This window comes from Thalassophryne amazonica, chromosome 8, assembly GCF_902500255.1.
Source record: "Thalassophryne amazonica chromosome 8, fThaAma1.1, whole genome shotgun sequence".
In the NCBI taxonomy this organism is placed as follows: domain Eukaryota; kingdom Metazoa; phylum Chordata; class Actinopteri; order Batrachoidiformes; family Batrachoididae; genus Thalassophryne; species Thalassophryne amazonica.
The window spans coordinates 49,689,212-49,716,421 of NC_047110.1; the positions used below are offsets into that span (position 1 = coordinate 49,689,212).

The window sequence follows — 27,210 nt, forward strand, 5'->3', positions numbered from 1 at the left end:
TCATGTTTCGGGTGCGAGGACATCAACTCCATAAACCTCCTTGCTGAGAGACAGAGGGAGAGGAGGAGACAGAGCTAGGGGGAGATGGAAAGAGAGAACTCTTTTTTTCAGTCCATGCTTTTTCTTCAGGAGCTGCCCTTTCTTCTTTCTCCACTTCCAAAGAAATCCAAGTAATGAACTGAAATCATGTAAACTCGGTATTTCCAGTTATTGGATTACTGAAGGGCATGTAAATGTGAGAGATCAGATTATTACAGTTACCTGATTACTAACACTCATCTTCAACCGCTTACTCCAGTTAAGGGTCACGGGGGCTGGAGTCTATTCCAGCAGTCATAGGATGTGAGGCAGGATACACCCTGTACAGGACGCCAGTCTGTTGCAGGGCCACGTATAGACAAACAAACACATTAACACCCACACTTACACCTACAGACAATTTAAAGTTTCCAGTCCACCTAACCTGGATGTGGGAGGAAGCCGGAGCACCTGGAGAGAATCCACGCAAACACGGGGAGACCATGCAAACTCCACATAGAAAGTCCAGAGCAGATGGTCATCCTTCTTTTTCTGGTCTCATTGGGGTTTCTTCCAAGAACCAAAAAATGCTGATGGAGTTTTTCGGGGGCCTTAACCTTGCCCTTGTGAAACACTTCTGACTGATGTTTGTTGTGATTTGGTGCTATATAAATAAAGTGAATTGATAGTTACCATTTGATTCCATACATATGGGTGTAACCTTGTTGTTGTGCATTACCATACTCATCACAGAATTGTTATATTTAAGTATTCTTGTGTGATTATTTTACCTTTAAACAGATTTCAAATATGGTTTCCTGTTTTAGACATTTTTTTTTTTTTCACCAGCAACCAGTCTAAAACCTGTTTTTGCCAGGACAGTTTTTGCCAGTTTTTTTTAACCATGATGTGGCTAAAACATCTGAACTTTGCCATTGATGGAGTGACATAGTAAAGACTTATTGTTCCTGATGCTGTCAACTTTTCCACAGCTTTACAGTGACCTCAGTAAGTAATAGTTAATATTCTGAACAATACATGTCAAATACTGTCTCAGTGCTGTAATGTTAAAATGTTGATGGGTCTTTTTTTCATTGCAGATAATTTGACATGTAGCAGCAAGAACCATGCATGATTAATGACAGTAATGACGGCTGTCTTCCATTTAGCTGGAGCAGTTCCAGAGTCCTGACTAGTGTTGTTAACATCATTAGTGTCACTTGTGTAAGTTCACTGGTTTCGATGGTTTTATTGACCCCCACAGTAACCATGAGGTCTTTGTATTCAGGTTCTACTGCATAAAAGTCTAGTTGTATTAATCTGAAAAGCATCATTTGTCACAAACAGAAGGAAATAGGAACTGAACTCAGGATGTCTCACGTCATTGGGTCACTGTAATCCACACTGGCTTTTGGACAAAGCACTTGCATTCCTTCCTTGGATTCAATCAAACTCCCCTGGCTTCTGCTGAGAATAATGATGCTGAATAAAGGTTGTTTTTGCTTATTTCTGTGAATGAAACTTAGTCACCAAGTTTAGAGATATCTAGACATTTACAGCAAGACTAACATGATGTCCTGGTGCTCCAGCATACATTTCTAGATAATGATTACTTTAGATGTGCAACATAACGATAAGAAGAAAGATAAGAAATTAATTTGACCAACTTTCTCCATGCACTTAACAGCTTTATAGTGATCTGTGGTTCCTACAGGATTTGCACGTGATGCCAGCACTCTACACTCTTGCTTTACTGTAATCCAGTTCACAGTTGTGTAGTGACAAATCACAACAAAACTCGCCCCATTGCAGTACACATAATCAAGGATTCAACCCTACTAAAACTTGCTCTGAGTAAACAAATGGTAAGAAAAAAACTCAGCTAGTTTTTAATTACCGGAAGAAACCTCAATCAGACCAGACCCAGTGGGGTGACCATCTGCTTTGGCCATAAATAAAGCAAACAACCAAAAACAACACAGAATTGTCAGAACATGCAGTGACATAAATGTTGCAGCTGAGCCACCATATATACTGTATAGTCCAGTGTTGTTAATGACAGCTTGGTTGAAAGGTCAACACTGAGCAATCCTCCCCAACATGGCTATAGAATTCAAGTCACCACTCGAGGCACTAGTCTCCATTCCTACAAATAGGCACTGCCTGTTCCTTTTCAAGGCAGGAGCTCAGACAGGCTGCAAATTAGAATGAATGAATCAATCAGAATGACTAATCAATCATCACATCAGATTTAGCAGCAGATTAGCAGGTAACATGTCAGCAGTGGTCTGGGTTCCTAGGAGTCCCATTTTGGAGATTACTGTCCCTTATAATGACATTATTGTGGGAAATTCAGTTGTTTGTATTATTTTGAAGAGTTACAGCATTTTGAGTAAAAAGTCAATGCAGTTGACACATCATTAAGATTAAGATCATAGAGCTTGGACTTGCTGCAATGCAAAAATAAAAAAAGGAAAATCAGTGAGAAGCGTGGTGAAAATATTTGCTTGCAAATAAATGCCACTTCTGTCCAGAACCACAATGTAGTGTGAAAAGTGCAGTATTTTTTTGCAATCTCTGATAAGGGCACAATTTGTAGAACTTGATTGACAAATAACTGCTAGAGATAATAGGCCATTAAGCTTTTCATATATGTGAGACCATAGTGTTTAATTCTATTGCATTTAGCAAATACGAGGTCTGTCCATAAAGTATAGGTCCTTTTTATTTTTTTCAAAAACTATATGGATTTCATTCATATGTTTTTACGTCAGACATGCTTGAACCCTCGTGCGCATGCGTGAGTTTTTCCACGCCTGTCGGTGACGTCATTCGCCTGTGAGCACTCCTTGTGGGAGGAGTCGTCCAGCCCCTCGTCGGAATTCCTTTGTCTGAGAAGTTGCTGAGAGACTGGCGCTTTGTTTGATCAAAATTTTTTCTAAACCTGTGAGACACATCGAAGTGGACATGGTTCGAAAAATTAAGCTGGTTTTCAGTGAAAATTTTAACGGCTGATGACAGATTTTGAGGTGATACTGTCGCTTTAAGGACTTCCCACAGTGCGAGACGTCGCACAGCGCTCTCAGGCGGCGTCATCAGCCTGTTTCAAGCTGAAAACCTCCACATTTCAGGCTCTATTGATCCAGGACGTCGTGAGAGAACAGAGAAGTTTCATAAGAAGTCAGTTTCAGCATTTTATCCAGATATTCCACTGTTAAAGGAGATTTTTTTAATGAAAGACGTGCGGACGGGTCCGCGCGTCGGCTCACAGCCGCCGCGACGCTCTGCCACAGGAAAAACACCTCTGTTGGAAGCCTTAAGGACAAGTTGGAACATGTCCAGCTGTTAAACAATTTCTCATATACTCACTCCACTGAAAGCCATCAAAAGCCGCCTGGATTTTACAAATGGTTATCAACACGGAGGTGTTTTTCCTGTGCCGCCGCTCCGCGCCGGCTGCGTCCCGACGCGCGGACCCGTCCGCATGTCTTTCATTAAAACAATCTCCTTTAACAGTGGAATATCCGGATAAAATGCTGAAACCGACTTCTTCTGAAACTTCTCTGTTCTCTCACGACGTCCTGGATCAATAGAGCCTGAAATGTGGAGGTTTTCAGCTTGAAACAGGCTGATGACGCCGCCTGAGAGCGCTGCGCGACGTCTCGCACCGTGGGAAGTCCTTAAAGCGACAGTGTCACCTCAAAATCTCTCATCAGCCGTTAAAATTTTCACTGAAAACCAGCTTAATTTTTCGAACCGTGTCCACTTTGATGTGTCTCACAGGTTTAGAAAAAATTTTGATCAAACAAAGCGCCAGTCTCTCAGCAACTTCTCAGACAAAGGAATTCCGACGACGGGCTGGACGACTCCTCCCACAAGGAGTGCTCACAGGCGAATGACGTCACCGACAGGCGTGGAAAAACTCACGCATGCGCACGAGGGTTCATGCATGTCTGACGTAAAAACATATGAATGAAATCCATATAGTTTTTGAAAAAAATAAAAAGGACCTATACTTTATGGACAGCCCTCGTACAAAAAAAAAAAAAAAAATGTGCATAAATGTATTTCTTCATAAATGATTGCACCCATGGCCTCAGTGGTGTATGATGTGCTTGTGCAGTCAGACACCTGCATCCCATTTTTAGCAGCTTATTATCATTAAATGTTTCTAAAATATTGACCTGACTGTATGAGGTGGGGTGCTGACAGCAGTCATTTTTGTGTTGCCTGTGATTTGGCCTTCGTATCTTAGGAGTCCTCTTGACTACCCATAACTTTTCACAGATTTAGGAGTTGGTTAAACCAAACATTTAGGAGTCTGAATATTTGGAATGACATGGCCATTATTTTTAGGAGACACTTCTACATCAGCAAGTTTGGAGTTACCTTTAGCCATTTGATGTTTTGTGACTCCGGCTCCTGGGACAGATCTTTAATTCCCACATGTTGAGTTTAGAATAGTTGGGAAATCAATTGCCTCAGTTTCCGAAGACAAACTTAGAAATAAAACCCAGATTCGTTAATCCAAGTACGTTCACTTGACATGGCTTTTATTTTAAAGTTTTCTTGGGGAAAGTGAGGCAGTTTCATGACTTATCTCAATTAAAGTTGATGTTTAATTTTAGAGTGTGGTACATCTGACCTGAAAACTATGAATGTCTGCTGCTAAAACAGAAAAAGCAGCGTGTCCTCTGTTGTGACCAGCCAGACTGTGCTTTGTGTGATAATTTTCTGTACTTGTTACCATTAATATTTTATCACTTCTCTGGTGTTTGTTTTTTGCTCTCTGGGTTACTGTTTTTGAGTTTTGTCTCCTGCATGTTTTGTCCTGAAGTGTTTACCCTTTATTTTGTAGCTCCTAGTTAATCCTCCCCTTTGTTGTGATTTTGTTGTGATGCGCTTTTATTCTGATAGATTGCTTACTTGTTCATTAGATTTACTTCCTGTTTCAGGAACACTTGGGCTTCCAGTTTCACATGCAGGCTCATTAATTAGTTAATTGAATCACACACTATTTAACCATCACCATCCTTCACTCCAGTGCCAGATTCTCTCACGCCTGTGGTTTTGCTCTTGAGTTGTTCCTTTGTGTGTGATTTCCAGTTGCTGACCTACACGGCTTTCTTGTGTTTGCCCAAGCCGTAAGATTTGATGGTGTCAGATTGAGACCCACCCAGCAGAAGAAAAAGTTGCAGTTCCTTGACTGGCTGTTGCACTTTGTTCCAATTAACATAAAAATGACTCTTGCAAAGTTTTGAGGAATGCCATTGAGATTTAGAGGTGCCACCTAACACATGAACTTTTGTGAAATTTCGAAAAATGTGCTATTTTTGGTCTAATTGCCAAAAGGTTGACCTGGAAATGTTAAGTACAGTGAAATTTTATACAGTAACATGGTCTATAGGGTTATCAAAGTAAAAGTTGTTTGTTTGCCCTTTGGGCAACTTGAGCATTTCTCAGAATTCAACTTTCAAGATTCTCCATTCATTTGTTCTATAGACAAAATGAATGGAGGTCAATGGGACATGTTCACGTCGCCTTACCCTGAGTTTTTTGCAGCAGTGATGGATATCGGACATGCATATAAAGTTTAATTATATTAGTTAAACGATGTTTCCGAAAGTCAACGTAAGTCCAGATTTCTTGTTTCGTTTTGGCTTTGGTGTCCTTCGTTAGTGTCGTGTGACCGGGGCTTTAGACAGCATGATTATTGCACAGGTGTGCCTTAGGCTGGCCACAATAAAAGGCCATTCTTAAATGTGCAGTTTTGCTTTATTGGGGTGTCTGGGCGGGGGTCAGAAAACCAGTCAGCATCTGGAGTTACCAACATTTGCCTCCCAGAGTGTAACACATCTCCTTCACATAGAGTTGATCATCAGCCAGATGCCATTGAATGTGAGCATTTGTCCACTCAAATTAGTTATGACAATGAACTACAGTCAGGTCGAGACCCCAATGAGGACAACGAACATACAGATGAGCTACCCTGAGACAAATTTCTGACAGTTTGTGCAGAAATTCTTTGGTTCTGCAAACCGATTATTGCAGCAGCTGTCCGGGTGGCTGGTCTCAGACGACCTTGGAGGAGAACATGCTGGATGTGGTGGTCCTGGGCTGGTGTGGTTACACGTGGTCTGTGGTTGTGAGGCCGGTTGGACGTGCTGCTAAATTCTCTGAAATGCCTTTGGAAATGGCTTATGGCAGAGAAATGAAGCTTCAATTCACATGCAACAGCTCTGGTGGACATTCCCACAGTTAGCATGTCTATTGCATGCTCCCTCAAAACTTGCGATGTCTGTGGCATTGTGCTGTGATGAAACTGCAAAACTTGGGTGGGCATTTGTACTCTACTCTGAATTGGTGTCAAATACAACATGCACAACATCTTGAAACTTTTTTCCCCTCTAAATGTAGAAGACAAGAACATACAGACTTCAGGTGACAGCTAACAAACTAAGGTAAACATCAATAATGTAGAACATGTAACAGTAGGAGATGTGCAGTCATTAGTGAAGAAACTACAGTAACCCAGACACTCTTTACAGGGCTGGTCTGCGGCTAGCCTTGGCAAATTCAGACACAAATTGATTCATGTCAAGATTTTTTTTCTTATCTTTTTCATGGGCCAAAATGACTCCATCTCTCTTCCTTGGATGCAATACTGATTAGCAGAGAGGGGTGAGCATGTGGGTCAGTGTGGAAAATTAGCATATTTGGCATTCTCCCAGGTGAATTTTGCGATATCTGTGAGTTTAAAATCTTTTTTCAGAGTGTAATCAACGAGCCGACTAAACAGTCCCTCTTCATCCATATCCCTGTGATTGTGCACACACAGAGCAAGTTCACTAACGGTGAGAAACTGAATGACTTCACCCATGCTTTTAATGTGGTATCTGTTCTTTTCTGCTTGGGTATGACCCAGCAGTTGGACAAAATGTTTCCCTTTCTCTGACTGGCACTAATACTCCTGCCATGCGACCATGGTGCTGGAGTGTAGATAATTGCTGCATGTTTGTAAAAGCCACTGTCTTTATAGAGTGTTTTTGTCCAATTAGTGTAGCCACGTTGAGTAAATATGTCCTCACGATTCAAAGTAGAACTAAATTTGTGACAAGCGAAGCAGAAGGTGGCATCGTGCAGCATTGAATATTCAAGCCATAGTTGAAATTGACCACGCTGTGTTAAAACACCTCTGAATTTGCCCAAACGGCCACTTAGATTAGCTGCTTAAAATAGGCTGATATGGGTGAGCCGTATTTAAGGCCGGAGAAGTGGACATAGCATAGCTGAAGATGGGGAGCACAGACGTTTTGAGCTCCCAGCATGGGTGCAGAGCATGCTGCATCTGTTGGTGATTCACATGCAGTCCCAGACCCCAGCATGGATGCAACACTCTGTTCAGTAGTTGCAGGGCTGCTAGTGGAGACGGCACTTACGGGAGTGTGAGCTGCCTGTTTTTTAATGAGCCACCTATGCATTTCTCTTGACATATTGAAATGTGCTTATGATCCAGAATTGTTGTTGCAACAACACCAGTGAGAAGACAGCAGTCGAACTAAGAATGGGAGGGTCAGTTGGGTAGTTTCTCATCAGAATAGACTGGCAAACAAATCCACCAATCACACATAGTGCTAGATAGAGTAGATGTAGCATACGTAAAGTGCTCTCTGAATGGCTGTCTACTTCTGGCTGTCAATCATATGGGATATCACATTTAATGTCAAATAGTAGCAAATCAGTTCATCTTGAGTTTTCATTGGGTGGGCAGAGCTTTTCACAAGGTAATGCACTGCCCACCCCCTGCTCCCCCTTGGTAACACCCCTGGATAGGATGGATTACCTCAGCAAAGGAGAAGTGCTCCCTAACACAGATTTAGACAGATTTGTGAACAATATTTTAGAGAAATACCTCTTTTGTGTATTTCTTCTTTGTCTTTCGGCTGTTCCCGTTAGGGGTCGCCACAGCAGATTAATCGTTTCCATCTCACCCTGTCCTCTGTATCTTCCTCTGTCACACTAACCACCTGCATGTCTTCCCTCAGCACATCCATAAACCTCCTCTTTGGCCTCCCTCTTCTCCTCCTGCCTGGTGGCTCCATCCTCAGCATCCTTTTCCCTATATACCCTGGGTCTGTCCTCTGCACATGTCTAAACCATCTCAATCTCGCCTCTCTGACTTTGTCTCCAAACCATCCCATCTGAGCTCCAAACCATCCCACCTGAGCTGTCCCTCTGATATGTTCATTCCTAATCTTGTCCGTTCTCGTCAGTCCCAAAGAGAATCTCAACATCTTCAGCTCTGCCACCTCCAGCATTGCCTCCTGTCTTGTTAGTGCCACCGTCTCTAAGCCGTACAACATAGCTGGTCGTCTTCATCGTCTTCGCCCAGCAGTAGCCCAATTTCCACCGGCACCCTGTTGGGCAACAGTACCGGTGGTGGATGCTGTTAACCCAGGCCTCGACTGATCCGGTATGGAAATTCGATTCTTAGTCTGCATAGTTGGCTTGTTATATGCCGGATGCCCTTCCTGGCGCAACCCTCCTCATTTATCCGGGCTTGAGACCGGTGTCCCTTCGAGATGAGGTGAACGTCGAGATGAGGTGTGTCGCGCATGCGCACATCGCTCTACCCCGGACTTGAAGACGTCACCCGTCGAGATGAGGTGCCTCGCGCAACTGCACATGCAGAGATGATGTAACTTGCTCGACGTGCAACTGCGCATGCGTGTTTTTTTTTTGTTTGTTTTTTCCGTCAAAACATTTTTTTTAAATTGTATTCAGTGTATTTATAGCCTAGTAAGTAAAACATTTTCTGTATTTTACGTTAGGAGCATAAATGTATGTATATGTATATTTTGCCTATCGAAATAAGCTAACTCCAGGTTAAAAATAATTATTGTTTTATAGTGAGTAGATTTTATACATTACTACGTTTGGATGAACAATTTATACATTTACTTGCCCATAAAAATAAGCGAACTTCCTCAAGTAATTTTTTCAGTGCACACATATGCAATTATGCGAGGAACCTCATCTCAACGACGCACCTCATCTCGACAGAACACTGGCACTCAAAATGTACTGGCTGCACACCCCATGTGGCTGAGTTGTGTATTTAGAAAATGTTTTAGGTCTTTGAGTTCAGCTCATGAAAAATGGGAGCAGAAACAAAAGTGTTGCTTTTATATTTTTGTTCAGTGTAACTTGGATGTCTGTGCCTTTGTGCACTTTTTTGCACAGTTTAACAGCACCAGATCAGAAGTATTTTTGCTTTTAAAATAGCGCCAAGGAAAAACAATGTTATTGTAGTACATGCACAGCACATGGATAAGCTTTATGTTGTTCTCTGATTTGAGGAATAAAAGAGCCTCGTTCTGTTAAATACTTTTCATGCTAAGGTAACTTGCTTTAATATCTATCTTTGTTATATCTTAAATGTGTTTTTCTGCATGATCTGACATTTGTATCCAATACAATAATTATTAAAGGGTCATATTGTGCCAAATCACTTATTATCTATCTTTTACATTTTCATGCATTTGATATTTAATGTTCAACATCTCCGAAGTTTTACAAGTCTGTGAGTGTTTTCACATATTCTCCTGATTTAGAATTTATGACTGACACAGCTTAACACCTCCGTGACATAACAGAAATACCCCCCCCCCCCAGCTCCCCAACATACACACATTCTCAAAGGCCCAGGATTGCAGCTGTACCTGATATACAAAGTGAAAATTGCTACATCACAAACAACACCTTAATTGAAGTGATAAAAATGTTTTTAAAAACATTTTGTAGTGCAACACCAAATCATGATCAGTATGTTCATGATGCCTAATTTTTGCGAAGCTCAAAGACTGCAGTTTATTTTTACGTTAAAATATTTCTGTAATTATTTGTAATATAGAAATTTTTTTTCTTCATTGTTTTTGTGTCTGAGAGCCTGTGTATCTTTTGTGATTTGAGGGGTGATATTTAAAAAAAAATTATTCCATGCACCGGGAAAGCATTAACAGCATTTCACTTTTTCCACATTTTGTTATGTTCCACGTGTTCCTCACGTGGAAATACATAAAGCATCTTTCGTCTTTGCACCGGGCTGCAGCGCCCGCACACAGCGCACCTCCTCCATGTTGTTGCTGATTTCAGGCATTTTTCCGCACTGATTACAGGCCAGCAATGGTAGCACAGTGGTAACATTTCCATCTGGTAATCAGAGCTTATAGGTTTGAATCCTGTGAGTGACATTTTTTATTTTTTAACCAGGGTTATTTAACTGCAGGGTTCTGTATTGCATCCCCTTTTATATATTATTTGTAAAACCCAGTGATATTCGGTAATTATACACCTGCCCGTTGGCGCGATGTTTTCGTGGTTCGCTCATACGAGCTGTTTTGCTGTGAGTCATCCTGAGTTGTACTTATTCGTACTATGTGTGAAGGGGCCCTAAGGGAGGTAGCACCAGCACCCTAAAGCTTTGGACCTTGCTCTCCTGCAAAGATGTGTATCAGCATCATCAAACACCTCTGTTCACTGACCTCATGGCTTCATAAGCTGTTCCCAGGTTTCTCCCAGTCTGAGAAACTGAGAATCCAGCGACATGAATGTCATTGCTGAGATAAGCGACTGCCTCTCCAAGCTCAAAACATTTGGTGCAAACAATACACTTCTGATGGCCCAGTCCAGGAAGTCACTGAAAGCCTGGTCTCAATTCAGGACAGTTGCATTCACAGACTCTCCATCTCAAGCTATGCTCCAGCAGCAGACGTTACCTTTTAATTGCACATATTAATGTTCACATGGACATGTGATATTGCATGTTTTGAATGTTGGCATTGTATCACTAACCAAGCTTCATGTGTGTTGGCTTCCTACTGTCTTTTCTCAGGCCATCAATAAAAAACTATGTGCAGCTCCGTGAGCCACAAGCAGCCCGGCAGCCCTGGCCTGACAGACATGCAACAGTACCACCAGTGGCTGGCCAGTCGACATGAAGCCAGCCTGCTACCCATGAAGGAAGACTTGGCCCTGTGGCTCACAAATATTCTTGGTAAGCAACAGTCCAGCTGATACCGTATATGTACAGTAGTGTTCAGAATAATAGTACTGCTATGTGACTAAAAAGATTAATCCAGGTTTTCAGTATATTTCTTATTGTTACATGGGAAACAAGGTACCAGTAGATTCAGTAGATTCTCACAAATCTAACAAGACCAAGCATTCATGATATGCACACTCTTAAGGCTATGAAATTGGGCTATTAGTAAAAAAAAAGTAGGAAAGGGGGTGTTCACAATAACAGTAGTGTGGCATTCAGTCAGTGAGTTCGTCAATTTTGTGGAACAAACAGGTGTGAATCAGGTGTCCCCTATTTAAGGTTGAAGCCAGCACCTGCTGAACATGCTTTTCTCTTTGAAAGCCTGAGGAAAATGGGACGTTTAGGACATTGTTCAGAAGAACAGCGTAGTTTGATTAAAAAGTTGATTGGAGAGGGTAAAACTTATACGCAGGTGCAAAAAAAATTATAGGCTGTTCATCTACAATGATGTCCAATGCTTTAAACCCCCCCCCCCCCCCCCAAAAAAAAACAGAGACCCGTGGAAGAAAATGGAAAAGAACCATCAAAATGGATAGAAGAATAACCAGAATGGCAAAGGCTCACCCATTGATCAGCTCCAGGATGATCAAAGACAGTCTGGAGTTACCTGTAAGTGCTGTGACAGTTAGAAGATGCCTGTGTGAAGCTAATTTATTTGCAAGAATCCCCCGCAAAGTCCCTCTGTTAAATAAAAGATGTGCAGAAGAGGTTACAGTTTGCCAAAGAACACATCAACTGGCCTAAAGAGAAATGGAGGAATATTTTGTGGACTGATGAGAGTAAAATTGTTCTTTTTGGGTCCAAGGGCCGCAGACAGTTTGTGAGATGACCCCCAAACTCTGAATTCAAGCCACAGTTCACAGTGAAGACAGTGAAGCATGGTGGTGCAAGCATCATGATATGGGCATGTTTCTCCTACTATGGTATTGGGCCTATATATCGCATACCAGGTATCATGGATCAGTTTGGATATGTCAAAATACTTGAAGAGGTCATGTTGCCTTATGCTGAAGAGGACATGCCCTTGAAATGGGTGTTTCAACAAGACAATGACCCCAAGCACACTAGTAAACAAGCAAAATCTTGGTTCCAAACCAACAAAATTAATGCCTCGCAGATGTGAAGAAATCATGAAAAACTGTGGTTATACAACTAAATACTAGTTTAGTGATTCACAGGATTGCTAAAAAAGCAGTTTAAACATAATACTTTTGAGTTTGTAGCGTCAACAGCAGATGCTACTATTATTGTGAACACCCCTTTTCTACTTTTTTTTTTTTTACTAATAGCCCAATTTCATAGCCCTAAGAGTGTGCATATCATGAATGCTTGGTCTTGTTGGATTTGTGAGAATCTACTGAATCTTCTGGTACCTTGTTTCCCATGTAACAATAAGGAATATACAACCCCTGGCAATAATTATGGAATCACCGGCCTCAGAGGATGTTCATTCAGTTGTTTAATTTTGTAGACAAAAAGCAGATCACAGACATGACACAAAACTAAAGTAATTTTAAATGGCAACTTTCTGGCTTTAAGAAACACTATAAGAAATCAGGAAAAATAATTGTGGCAGTCAGTAACGGTTACTTTTTTAGATCAAGCAGAGGGAAAAAAATATGGACTCACTCAATTCTGAGGAATAAATTATGGAATCAACCTGTAAATTTTCATCCCCAAAACTAACACCTGCATCAAATCAGATCTGCTCGTTAGTCTGCATCTAAAAAGGAGTGATCACACCTTGGAGAGCTGTTGCACCAAGTGGACTGACATGAATCATGGCTCCAACATGAGAGATGTCAATTGAAACAAAGGAGAGGATTATCAAACTCTTAAAAGAGGGTAAATCATCACACAATGTTGCAAAAGATGTTGGTTGTTCACAGTCAGCTGTGTCTAAACTCTGGACCAAATACAAACAACATAGGAAGGTTGTTAAAGGCAAACATACTGGTAGACCAAGGAAGACATCAAAGCGTCAAGACAGAAAACTTAAAGCAATATGTCTCAAAAATCAAAAATGCACAACAAAACAAATGAGGAACGAATGGGAGGAAACTGGAGTCAACGTCTGTGACCGAACTGTAAGAAACCGCCTAAAGGAAATGGGATTTACATACAGAAAAGCTAAACGAAAGCCATCATTAACACCTAAACAGAAAAAAACAAGGTTACAATGGGCTAAGGAAAAGCAATCGTAGACTGTGGATGACTGGATGAAAGTCATATTCAGTGATGGATCTCGAATCTGCATTGGGCAAGGTGATGATACTGGAACTTTTGTTTGGTGCCGTTCCAATGAGATTTTTAAAGATGACTGCCTGAAGAGAACATGTAAATTTCCACAGTCATTGATGATATGGGGCTGCATGTCAGGTAAAGGCACTGGGGAGATGGCTGTCATTACATCATCAATAAATGCACAAGTTTACGTTGATATTTTGGACACTTTTCTGATGTTTGAGGATGATGAAATCATTTTTCAAGAAGATAATGCATCTTGCCATAGAGCAAAAACTGTGAAAACATTCCTTGCAAAAAGACACATAGGGTCAATGTCATGGCCTGCAAATAGTCCGGATCTTAATCCAATGGAAAATCTTTGGTGGAAGTTGAAGAAAATGGTCCATGACAAGGCTCCAACCTGCAAAACTGATCTGGCAACAGCAATCAGAGAAAGTTGGAGCCAGATTGATGAAGAGTACTGTTTGTCACTCATTAAGTCCATGCCTCAGAGACTGCAAGCTGTTATAAAAGGCAGAGGTGGTGCAACAAAATACTAGTGATGTGTTGGAGCGTTCTTTTGTTTTTCATGATTCCATAATTTTTTCCTCAGAATTGAGTGATTCCATATTTTTTTCCCTCTGCTTGGTCTAAAAAAGTAACCGTTACTGACTGCCATCATTTTTTTTTTTCCTTATTTCTTATAGTGTTTCTTAAAGCCAGAAAGTTGCCATTTGAAATGACTTTAGTTTTGTGTCATGTCTGTGATCTGCTTTTTTTTCTACAAAATTAAACAACTGAATGAACATCCTCCGAGGCTGGTGATTCCATAATTTTTGCCAGGGGTTGTACACAAAACCTGGATTAATCTTTTTAGTCACATAGCACTACTATTATTCTGAACATTACTGTATGCCAAGCTGGTACTGTCCTCCTAAATATGACAGAATTTCTGTCAATAAATGTTGGAATTTGGTATCAGTGTTAGATTTGAATAGTTCTGAATTCTCTTTTTGAATGGAAACAGAAATCCTGACCCCCAGCATTAATTGGACCGATACTGCTGATGTAAAGGCACAAGCTCAAAATCAATACAAATCTCATTACCAACTCTTTTAAAGTCATGAGAATGTGTGGAACAGATTCCATGTTCACATGTCCTCTGTTAAGCATTCACCTTATTGGAGTAATGGCCATCATTAAGAATGCTCAAAATGCACATCCAGTAGTGAAGAATAAGCAGCTTTGTACAGGACTCGTAACAAGGCACTCTACACGGTGCACTTCTTCTGTGCTGTTCACAACATTTTAGCGACGCAAAGAATTCTGTGGAGCAGAACTGAATCTTGACACGGACCGTGTGTGTGTGTTTGTGTGCTACATGTAACAAAACCACACGTATGTTGAGACAGAGAGAATGAACAAGTGTCTGCTTTGGCTACATTTATACAAACTCCTTTCCAAAGAGTTGTGTAGAGTTGTGATTGTGCTATTTGAGTTTTAGAGGGTAACCACTGTGGAAACTCTCACTCTACATTCTACATGCTAAATTCATTTCTAAAGAGTTGTGTGTTGGTATGACCAGGGGTGCACATAACTGGTACTCATCGTGCTTGTATGTGCAATAAATAAATAAATAAATCATTGATGCACAGCAGAGGGAAACACTTTTCTTACAATCTGTCATTGCTTTCCTCTTATGAAGCGCTTCCCTTTTGTTTTCTGCTGCTCATCATTTAGTATTAGGATGCACAAACACTATGAGTACCAATTATGTGCATGCCTGGGTATGACCATGGTGTTTGAGTTTTACAATGTAACTACTGTGAAACAAACCGAATGTAATGGGTTACTTTTCCGATTTAGTATAATTCCGGTACTGGTCTGTGCCTCACTGAAAAACACACTTTCTCCTAATTTTTCATCATCAGTAAAGATCCACTAACCATACAGCAGGTGATAATGGGCAAAACAGAGCTGCTTTTTGGATTGATCTCATTCATCAAAGTCAGTGGTGGGCACAGTTCCGCTAATCCGCTAACCGCTAATGTTTTCATTATCGGATTAGCTTTTCAGATAACTTTGAAAACCATCATCGGATCTAATTATCTTCCGATAAGTTTTGGTCTGATAATTTTTAGAACGCTAATGTATTTTTGCAGATGTGGTAAACAAAGCCGAATAGTTACAAATACCTATGAAATCTAAAATCAGTTAAGTACCTACCTGTTAAATGTTTTCTATCCTCCATAAACAGAGGAGAGCTGGTTCTATACTCAACAAAAATATAAACGCAACACTTTTGGTTTTGCTCCCATTTTGTATGAGATGAACTCAAAGATCTAAAACTTTTTCCACATACACAATATCACCATTTCCCTCAAATATTGTTCACAAACCAGTCTAAATCTGTGATAGTGAGCACTTCTCCTTTGCTGAGATAATCCATCCCACCTCACAGGTGTGCCATATCAAGATGCTGATTAGACACCATGATTAGTGCACAGGTGTGCCTTAGACTGCCCACAATAAAAGGCCACTCTGAAAGGTGCAGTTTTGTTTTATTGGGGGGGGATACCAGTCAGTATCTGGTGTGACCACCATTTGCCTCATGCAGTGCAACACATCTCCTTCGCATCATCCGTGAAGAGAACACCTCTCCAATGTGCCAAACGCCAGTGAATGTGAGCATTTGCCCACTCAAGTCGGTTACGACGACGAACTGGAGTCAGGTCGAGACCCTGATGAGGACGACGAGCATGCAGATGAGCTTCCCTGAGATGGTTTCTGACAGTTTGTGCAGAAATTCTTTGGTTATGCAAACCGATTGTTTCAGCAGCTGTCCGAGTGGCTGGTCTCAGACGATCTTGGAGGTGAACATGCTGGATGTGGAGGTTCTGGGCTGGTGTGGTTACACATGGTCTGTGGTTGTGAGGCTGGTTGGATGTACTGCCAAATTCTCTGAAACGACTTTGGAGACAGCTTATGGTAGAGACATGAACATTCAATACACGAGCAACAGCTCTGGTTGACATTCCTGCTGTCAGCATGCCAATTGCACGCTCCCTCAAATCTTGCGACATCTGTGGCATTGTGCTGTGTGATAAAACTGCACCTTTCAGAGTGGCCTTTTATTGTGGGCAGTCTAAGGCACACCTGTGCACTAATCATGGTGTCTAATCAGCATCTTGGTATGGCACACCTGTGAGGTGGGATGGATTATCTCAGCAAAGGAGAAGTGCTCACTATCACAGATTTAGACTGGTTAGTGAACAATATTTGAGAGAAATGGTGATATTGTGTATGTGGAAAAAGATTTAGATCTTTGAGTTCATCTCATACAAAATGGGAGCAAAACCAAAAGTGTTGCGTTTATATTTTTGTTGAGTGGAAGAAACTGCTCTATTCTCTGCAGGTAAAAAAAAAGAAAGAAAAAAGCTCATTTCTTTTGACCTTATACTAATATGCTGGCAATATCACCCAAGTCATCCAGAGGCATGCAGTTTTAACTTATGGTTAAAATTTTAACCAAACTAATTTCGGACAAGTTATTTAAATTAATGTCATGTCTGAAGTTTTATAAAGTGAAAATATCAGATATATGTTTTAGTTTTAAAGTAATGCACTAACTGTGAAGGTTTTAGTGTGGACATGCTGTGCCCAGTGGGTACCTCAGTACATTCACGACAGAAGAAATGCATTTGAGACGCTGTGATCAGGCTCGACACGGACAACAGCATTGTGCCTAAAACTCTCGTGAATATATTCTCTGGGTTTATAGACGTTGTTATTGTGTTTGTTTTATGTAAAAATGCCAGAAGAAGCTCAGGTTGCTCCTCCATTATTTTCAGTTGGAATCATTGCAATCAATTCCTGTTTGCTATTAGAGTCCTGCTTATGTCAGACACTGTCTGTCGTCTTTGTTGTCCAGAGTAATATATAAGATGTCTGAAATTCAGTTTGCGTTTATTAAATTCCACGCATCTTAAACATAGCAGAAACGGATTATCTGGAATTTTGTTTTGGCACGTTTTTACGGTCTCTACTGCCATCTACTGGCCAGTAGTGTTCATGGCAGTATTTGCCCTAGTACTGAGCGTCCAGTAGTTGACAGTGTTCTATTTATTTTGACATCGGTTATATCAGACAGTTATGTAATTACAACTTGGCTTTTTTTTTAAATAACTGTTTTTTTTTACAAATAAAAAAAATGGCATATTTTACAAAAACACATTTATCTGTAAACACCAACACACAACAGACCTCACATTAACGTGTTGGTTTACATAGAATGAATTAGTCAACCAATCAGTGTTAGCGGAGGTACATTTTACCCATAATCCTTTGCCATCTGTCTGTGTTTGTTACAAAACTTCAGAATTAGTGCATTATTCAACATTAAAATATGTATGTTATATTTTAACTTTGTACAAATGACAGAATTTACATTAATGGAGTTATTCTGTCCGTATTAATTTTATTTATAAACCAAACCATAAGTCAGCACTGCTTTATTTTCCAAGACCTCCGCCTCACGGCAACACTGCTATTGATAGAGTTGAGCTTCCTGGTTTTGCTCAATTGCTTCTCTGCTGGAAGCCATGTAGTAAACAGGAGCTTGCAGCAGTGTGCAGGACGCACAAAGACATAAGTGTTGACTCATTGTTTTGGTCTCTGGTTGCCTTTGATGCTACCAGAAGTGATCATGGTGTTAAAACTCAAAATCAGCTTGTTAGTAGTTGCAAGTGTACCGGAGAAAATACTGGAAGTTATTGGTTAGCTGTAGCTTCTGATAAATTTTGGGTGGTTTATCGATTTAGCTTTATAAAAGATAACTTTTCAGTTAGCTGATTATCTGTTATCGAAGCTAATTTTTTGGTTAGCTGTGCCCACCACTGATCAAAGTTGACCAGATTTAAGCATGTTTGTCCTCCTTACATGCCTTTGTTAATTTATTGACTTACAAGATGATAGTGATTATTGTTTTTGACATATTCTGCTTACAAACTGAAGGCAATAGCCTCTTTAAATTATCTATTGATCTACTGTATTTTACAGGATACATGTCGAGGCACTTCAAAGGCCTAGGTATAATAAAAGTACTGTATAATCATTATCATGTATAATAAAATGACTCTGTTACACAATTTATAAACCTTTATACTGACAAGGTTTAATATATTTAACTTTGATTTTAGTTTCTGGTGGCTACAGTATTTTGGGATAAAGATGGGCCTACTGATACTGGTTTTTGGGTCTTCCTGACAAATCATAATGTTGTGTTTAGAGGAACTGAGTAAAGCCACTCAGTATTTTAATTTAATTTTTTTAAAACCCTCTGTAAGATATTTTCCTCACACAGTGAGAGGTAGAGTATGAGCACAAGACGGGAGCTCACTGAGTATTTTTCAAGATTTCAATCTCGCCTTTTCTGGGCTCAATTACAACATTTGGAACTCATTAAACGTCAAAACCCCCAGCCTTCCCTTCTTATAAGAAACAGAAAGGGGATAAAAAAAAATGTCTCTGCCACCACCTCCTATTTCATGATGATGTAATGCAGAAAGAATGGTCCTCTGGAAGACAGTCAACTGGACGCCACACATTGATCAATCTTTCTTTGCAAGTGTGCAAATCAGTGAGATGTTATTTTGCCGTGCCGTGGCTTACTAAAAGAAAATCTCAATGCATTCTGCTTGTTTTTTGTTTTGTTTTTGTAATATTTGCATTTTTGGCTGCTGTAAGAAATGACTGAATCTGGCAATAAAAGCAGGTCTTTCAGGCATAATGGATCAGCTTCACTTTTACTATGAACATTGTACTGGCTATATTCAATACAGTGGAACCTCTCTTTTCTTTATAACTCCGGTCAGGTGTGGAAATCACAGGCGAGAGCTTCATGGACCGATTAGACAACGGTTACTTGTTGTGCCAGCTGGCTGAGACACTGCAGGAGAAGTTTAGGCAGAGCATTGGAGACCTGTCTGCTCCTGGACACAACAAGGTACTACTGCAGTCTGCCACAATAACAGTCACAGCGTGAGAATGAATAATGTGTGAAAGTGCTCCCAGACAGAAAACAATTTAAAATCATATCACCTCTCAATAACTGCATTATGTTTGAATATGTGATGGACAATCAAAAAGTAAAAAATGCTTTGGAAAGCCTATGTAGAAAATACACGTGGCTTGTCCCGGATGCACCCCATCTCTCATGCAATGACCGCTGGGATAGGCTCCAGCCTACTGTGACCCTTAACTGGAATAAGCGGGTTTATTGAAAATACAGACTCTAAAGTAGAAATCAAGCTGCAAAATGCTAAAAATTGGAGTTCCTTGAATGACCACTTGTGGCTGGCTCCAAAAGTGAGTCACTTCACATAAATACCCATGTTAAAATGCCCAACTCTGCAGCTGATGAACATGTTAACAGCCTGGTACAAAAATGGTTTCAGTCTGTAATTATTTTCCCACCCTTGTGACAACTGTAGGGAGGGTGTAGTCATCTGTTTAAGATATTTTAAGCCATAAACGTTATGAATAATTAAGGATGTGTTCACTTTGAGTGGCACCTAGTGTGCTAGACCCAGCACTGATGGATACATATTAGCCCATGGAAGACTCCATTAAATTTTGAAGGGGATCTGGATCCAAATCCAGAGTCTGGATCAATATTTCACTTTATATATGCTTTGAACGATTACGTCAAAACTACTTCATGGATTCTCACCAAAATTGCACCACAGATAGATACGTATTAGGGCATGGAAGACTCCATTAAATTTAGGAGATGATTCAGATCCAGATCCAGATCCAGATTCTGGATCAAGATTCACTTTACATATTAGGCCATGGAAGACTCCACTGAATTTTGGAGGTGATACAGATCCGGATTCTGGATCAAGATTTCCCTTTATATAGGCTTTGAAGGATTTCTTCAAAACTACTTCACGGATTCTCACCAAAATTGCACCACAGATAGATACGTATTAGGGCATGGAAGACTCCATTAAATTTAGGAGATGATTCAGATCCAGATCCAGATCCAGATTCTGGATCAAGATTCACTTTACATATTAGGCCATGGAAGACTCCACTGAATTTTGGAGGTGATACAGATCCGGATTCTGGATCAAGATTTCCCTTTATATAGGCTTTGAAGGATTTCTTCAAAACTACTTCACGGATTCTCACCAAAATTGCACCACAGATAGATATTAGGGCAAGACTCCATTAAATTTAGGAGGTGATCCTGATTGGTGAACGTCAGAAATCTCTGATTGCTCATGTCAGGGATGTGTTCACTTTAAGTGGCACTTAGTGTTCTAGGCCCAGCACTGCCTACTAGATGCTCATGTATTGACCGTATTCATCTTTTGTGTATTTCATTACTAATATCTAACATAATATGGCTTACTGTGAGATTAATTGTAATAATGGACCATCTGAGAAGTCTGTGTTTCATTATTTTCACTCTCACTCATCTTCTCATCTTCAACCACTTACTCCAATCAAGGGTCGCTCGCGGGGCTGGAGCCTATCCCAGCAGTCACAGGGTGAGGCAGGGTACACCCTGGACAGGACACCAGTCTGTCGCAGGTTCACATATAGACAAACAAATGCATTCACACCCACACTCATGCAACTCACGCAAACACAGTGAGAACATGCAAACTCCACACAGAAATACCACAGGTGGGAATTGATCCCATGACCTTCTTGCTGTGAATCAACAGTGCTAACCAGTAAGCCACGGTGCTGCCTCCATTATTTTCACTGAGTGAAATTTTATTGTTATTTAGTTTGTATATTAGCACTGCTTATCCCTATTAGCAGGGTTCATACTTGACGACTCCACTCATGGTGTCACGGTTACTGAGGATGCAAGAACCTTTCCCAGTCACCACATATCTCTTGGAGTTGATTTAAATTGGTCAGTAAAATAGAAACAGCATAGTACTGCAGTTAATGTAATGCAAGCTCACTTCAAAAACAGGGAAAGTAAATTAATTTTATTAGGAAACGGAGCAAGGGTAAATGAGCCTCCACTAACACTGATTTGTTAACTCATTCATTCTATGTAAAACCAACACGTTAATGTGACGTGTGTGTTGGTATTTAAATGTGCTTTTGTAAAATATGCCATTTTAATTATATGTAAAAAAAAAAAAAAAAAAAGCAATTTGTAAAAGCCATAACTACGTCAATTTGTGATTTGACAACCGTCTGATGTAACCGGGGTCAGAATGCATAGAACACTGCCATCCACTGGTGCCTAGATGCTCAGACCCTTACCCATAATCCTTTGCGTACAGGTTTTTTTTTTTATTAGTGCCAGAGAGTTCTGCGGTTTAAACAACAGAATCCACGATGACAATTGCAAATACAATTATACAACCCATCCATCCATCCATTTTCTTCCGCTTTATCCGGAGTCGGGTCGTGGGGGCAGCAGCTCAAGCAAAGCCGCCCAGACCTCCCGATCCACACACACCTCCCCCAGCTCCTCTGGGGGAACCCCAAGGCGTTCCCAAGCCAGCCGAGAGATGTAGTCCCTCCAGTGTGTCCTGGGTCTTCCCCGGGGCCTCCTCCCAGCGAGGCGTCCAGGGGCATCCGGAAAAGATGCCCGAGCCACCTCAACTGACTCCTTTCGACGTGGAGGAGCAGCAGCTCGACTCCGAGCTCCTCCCGAGTGACAACCTCAGTCAATTATAGTCAATTATACAACCAAAATGTGTATTTTTTCTTTAGCTGCAGCAAGAGGCTGCAACAACTATCAGGCGCACAAAGAACGATAATTTATGGGATATCTCAATATTTAGGGTGAATACTACTGGCCAGTAGATGGCATTAGAGACCGTAGAGCAAACAGGAAAATATAGGAGAAGCAACCTGAGCTTCTTCTGACATTTAAAACAAACACAGTAACAAGTAACAACGTCTATAAACCCAGAGAATATATTCAGAGTTTTAGGCACAATATACAGAGAGTTCAATGCTGTTGTCCGTGTGGAGCCTGATCAGAGTGTTTCAAATGCATTTCTCCTGTCGTGACTGTACTGGGATTACCTATGATGAATAGGGCACAGCATGTCCACACTAAAACCTTCAAAATTAGTGCAGTACTTTAAAACAAAAACATATAGCTGATATTTTTGCTTTATAAAACTTCAGAAATGAAGTTAATTTAAGTAACATGTTCAAAAATTAGTTTTGTTAAAATTTTAACCATAAGTTAAAACTGTATGCCTCTGGATGACTTGGGTGATATTGCCGGTGAGTTGGTATGGTGTCAAGAGGAGTTATCTTGTGACCAGTTCTTCTCTGACTGCAGAGAATAGAGCACTTTCTCCTGAAACCAGCTCTCCTCTGTTTACAGAGAATACAGCATTTCTTCTGCTACAAAACGTTTAACAAGTAAGCGCTAAAATCTTTGATATCAGACTTAACAAAGGTTTTTAATTATTAATGCTTTATTCACTTCACCTGCAAAAACATATTAGCAATCTAAAAATTATCGGACCAAAAGTTATCGGAAGATAATTGGTCCGATGATGCTTTTCAAAGTTATCTGAAAAGCTACTTTCATAGCAGTGAGTGGACTAGTGGAACTGTGCCCACCACTGGGGGTTGGTAAGGTAAGGCCTTACTTGTGTGAAGTGCCTTGGGGCAACTTTGTTCTGATTTGGCGCTATATAAACAAAATAAATTAGTGATAGTCACCAAAACAGTTTAGTGAGGGAAGCTTCCAAGATCCGTATGACAAGTCTGAAGCCATGCTTTGAGAAACTGGACATAGTGCAACATTTGTCTATTACTTCACCAGTTACTGCTTCTTGATAGGGTGGCACTAAGAAGGGTTAGGTTCAAAAGAAGACAACATTTCAGCTTCACTTTGCCAGACACTGGGGGGTGGGGTAGCATGGCAGAACTCCAGCCTAGATTTAATCTCTTAGCGAACAATTGGCAAATTTAAATTCATATTTAATGTATTGAACTCAATCATTGTCATTTGTCTCTGCAAGTATAAATTTTGCCATATTAAATTAGCAATGCAGCAAGTAAATATGATTCCATTCAAAATAGTGTAAATCAAATCTATTAGAATGTTAATTTGTTCAACTGTCTTGAGTCACACTGTTGTAGAATAAATTTAATGCCATTTTGACTGGGACCATATGCATTTGCTGTGGTGTTAATGTAACACTGCATAATTAATTGCATACTAAATTATATTTCTTTATTCCACCTCCTTCTATTACACTTTGTCTGCTCGGCAGAAACAATGAATCCTTTTACTTTGAGCTCAACAGTTTTCTGAAAGTAAAGGTGGTTGGGGGATGGGGTTCATGCTGCCTTCAGCAGGGCAAAAGAAAAAATAACACTGGCAAGGACACATTAACTGATGGGGGCCCACGTCCCCCGTGAGAAATGGCAGAACTGCAGTAAATGTCCGTTTCTTCTGAGATTTGAGTGAGGTTTTTATCATAAGATTAACAAGTAACCTTGGGAATGGTGATTTGTAATTTAACCCAAGCAATCTTCCATAAATGTGTATTTTACTGAGTCATCACTCAGGACTTCATGGACTCACACACACCATGATTAATGTTCTTAAGACAGTCAAAAACACTCAACTTCTTTCATGTATTCCAAATTATTTGCATTGTCTTGGATCTTGGAAACATCTCACTGAGTAATTGGATGCAAATTTGCAGCCATCAAATTTAAACATATTTATGAAGGTTTGACAAAACTTGTTAGCCTTGTGGTCAATATGATTTATGTCTTTTTAACAACAAATGAGTTTTTTTTTTTCTCTCTCTCTCGTTTCTCCGTTGTTTGATTTGTCAGAAGGATACCTCCCAAACTTATGAACCAGGTTTCATAAAATGTGGTGGCTGGGTATGGCATTAGCCAAGGAAGAAAGCATCAAATTACCATCCAAATCCAAAATCACGGGTAAACTCAGGTCAACCCCCCACTGTCATTTTGTTTGTGAGACAGTCCTATATAGACCCTAACGCCCATTGGTACTGGTACTCAACCCCAGATTCTGTTGCATAAAGCATATGAGAGTTTATATAACGGCTGAGTGGATCTTTGTCATTTGATTGGTGCTTTGTATGTCACATGACATGGATTATTAGTCGTATTTGTGTTGCGTTGCATTTACCATGCAAATTTGGTTACATACATACGAGGGCTGTCCGTAAAGTATAGGTCCTTTTAATTTTTTTCAAAAACTATATGGATTTCATTCATATGTTTTTACGTCAGACATGCTTGAACCCTCGTGCGCATGCGTGAGTTTTTCCACGCCTGTCGGTGACGTCATTCGCCTGTGAGCACTCCTTGTGGGAGGAGTTGTCCAGCCCCTCGTCGGAATTCCTTTGTCTGAGAAGTTGCTGAGAGACTGGTGCTTTGTTTGATCAAAATTTTTTCTAAACCTGTGAGACACATCGAAGTGGACATGGTTCGAAAAATTAAGCTGGTTTTCAGTGAAAATTTTAACAGCTGATGAGAGATTTTGAGGTGATTCTGTCGCTTTAAGGACTTTTCACGGTGCGAGACGTCGCTCAGCGCTCTCAGGCAGCGTCATCAGCCTGTTTCAAGCTTAAAACCTCCACATTTCAGGCTCTATTGATCCAGGACGTCGTGAGAGAACAGAAGTTTCAGAAGAAGTCGGTTTCAGCATTTTATCCGGATATTCCACTGTTAAAGGAGATTTTTTTAATGAAAGACGTGCGGACGGGTCCGCGCGTCGGGACGCAGCCGACGCGGCGCGGCGGCACAGGAAAAACACCTCCGTGTTGATAACCATTTGTAAAATCCAGGCGGCTTTTGATGGCTTTCAGTGGAGTGAGTATATGAGAAATTGTTTATCAGCTGGAGATGTTCCAACTTGTCCTCAAGGCTTCCAACAGAGGTGTTTTTCCTGTGACGGAGCGTCGCGGCGGCTGCGAGCCGACGCTGCAATCTGCCCGCACGTCTTTCATTAAAAAAATCTCCTTTAACAGTGGAATATCCGGATAAAATGCTGAAACCGACTTCTTCTGAAACTTCTCTGTTCTCTCACGACGTCCTGGATCAACAGAGCCTGAAATGTGGAGGTTTTAAGCTTGAAACAGGCTGATGACGCTGCCTGAGAGCGCTGCGCGACGTCTCGCACCGTGAAAAGTCCTTAAAGCGACAGAATCACCTCAAAATCTCTCATCAGCTGTTAAAATTTTCACTGAAGACCAGCTTAATTTTTCGAACCATGTCCACTTCGATGTGTCTCACAGGTTTAGAAAAATTTTTGATCAAACAAAGCGCCAGTCTCTCAGCAACTTCTCAGACAAAGGAATTCCGACGAGGGGCTGGACGACTCCTCCCACAAGGAGTGCTCACAGGCGAATGACGTCACCGACAGGCGTGGAAAAACTCACGCATGCGCACGAGGGTTCAAGCATGTCTGACGTAAAAACATATGAATGAAATCCATATAGTTTTTGAAAAAAACAAAAAGGACCTATACTTTACGGACAGACCTCGTACATACATACAGTTTGTATCATTGCACGCTGCGAACACCACCGACTAGTGGGGGCGGCGTTTAGCTAAACATGGCAGAGTTTATTTTGCTGATGGACGATGATTTGAAAGAGCTAATTGACGGAGCTAATTCTTCTAACACACACAAAAGCAAATCCACAACTCTGTAAGTTGTCTGGAGGCACGAAGAGCTGTTAGGAGGAGGTGCAGTCTTTTTTTTTCTTTTCTTTGCAAGTACACAAAGTCAGTGCATGGCATCACAGACTCCATTGTCACTATTATTTTTGGACTCCTATTTAAAGTTCATGTTGGATTATTGATGTCAGAGCAGCAGTGGAACACCAAAACGCAAGTCCCTTTTCTGTTTATAAATTAATATAATATCATATGACAAGGATCTGTTTTAGCCATTATATAAAACAAATAATGAATGTTTATACATTCTTTCAATGGAACAAATATTTAATTTGATGAAAGCTGGAACATACCATTCAACTCGGCTTTAAATGGTATGTTCCAGCTTTCACCTCATGAAATATTCGTACCATTGAACTCATAAACATTAATTATTTGTGTAATAAAATATCAAATGACAAGGATCTATTTTCACTGTTCTATAAAACAAACAATGAATGTTTTTTTCATTCTTTCAATGGAATGAATATTTCATTCGCCTCATTGAATGGTACGTTCCATCTTTCACCTCATGAAATATTCGTACCATTGAACACATAAACATTCATTATTTGTATACTACAACTTCTCCTGGACATGACTCCATTCCATGGCAGGATATTTCTCCAGCCATGGCCGAGCCTGCCCCTCAATGTGTGTTTGAGGAAGAACACAATATCCTGGAGCCACTGTGAAAATAGAGGGAGGGTTGAGGGACCTCCACAGCAGAAGAATACGTTGTCTGGCCAGCAGAGATGAAAAACTAATAAGAAGTGAACTGATCTGGGGACCCAAAAGTAGCAATTAATGGACAAGGCTGCAATGCAGTTCCCAGTATAGTAGAAAGAATGCAAAAATAACTTGACCAAAAATTTTGTACCCAGGGGCAGAGGAAAAACATGTAGCTCAAGTGGCAGAGTGGGTTCAAGCATCTGTCACATTTATCCTCTACCTCTGGATAGATTTCAGACAGTCTTTCCTTTGAAAAATTGACTCTACGACTGATTTTAAACTGTATGACTGTGAGGCAATCGCAAGACAAAACTGTACTTAGCTCACCAGCAACTCTATCCCACCATTCATCACTGAGCCAAAGTCCCAGCTCCCCCTCCCAAGCAGTCCTTAATTTGGAGTTCAATTGATCACAGAGA

At 40.6% G+C, this 27,210-nt stretch overlaps 1 protein-coding gene across 4 annotated transcripts in view; it reads left to right on the forward strand.

The window, feature by feature from the left end:
• LOC117515559 (growth arrest-specific protein 2) overlaps window positions 1-27,210 on the forward strand; it is an 81,050-nt gene that overhangs the window by 29,385 nt on the left and 24,455 nt on the right. For all 4 annotated transcript variants that reach the window (XM_034176172.1, XM_034176171.1, XM_034176173.1 and 1 more), the window contains exons 2-3: window positions 10,913-11,074; window positions 19,222-19,352. In XM_034176172.1, the coding sequence (XP_034032063.1) occupies window positions 10,930-11,074; window positions 19,222-19,352 (276 nt within the window). In that variant the 5' untranslated portion in view covers window positions 10,913-10,929. The remainder of the gene's footprint in view (window positions 1-10,912; window positions 11,075-19,221; window positions 19,353-27,210) is intronic.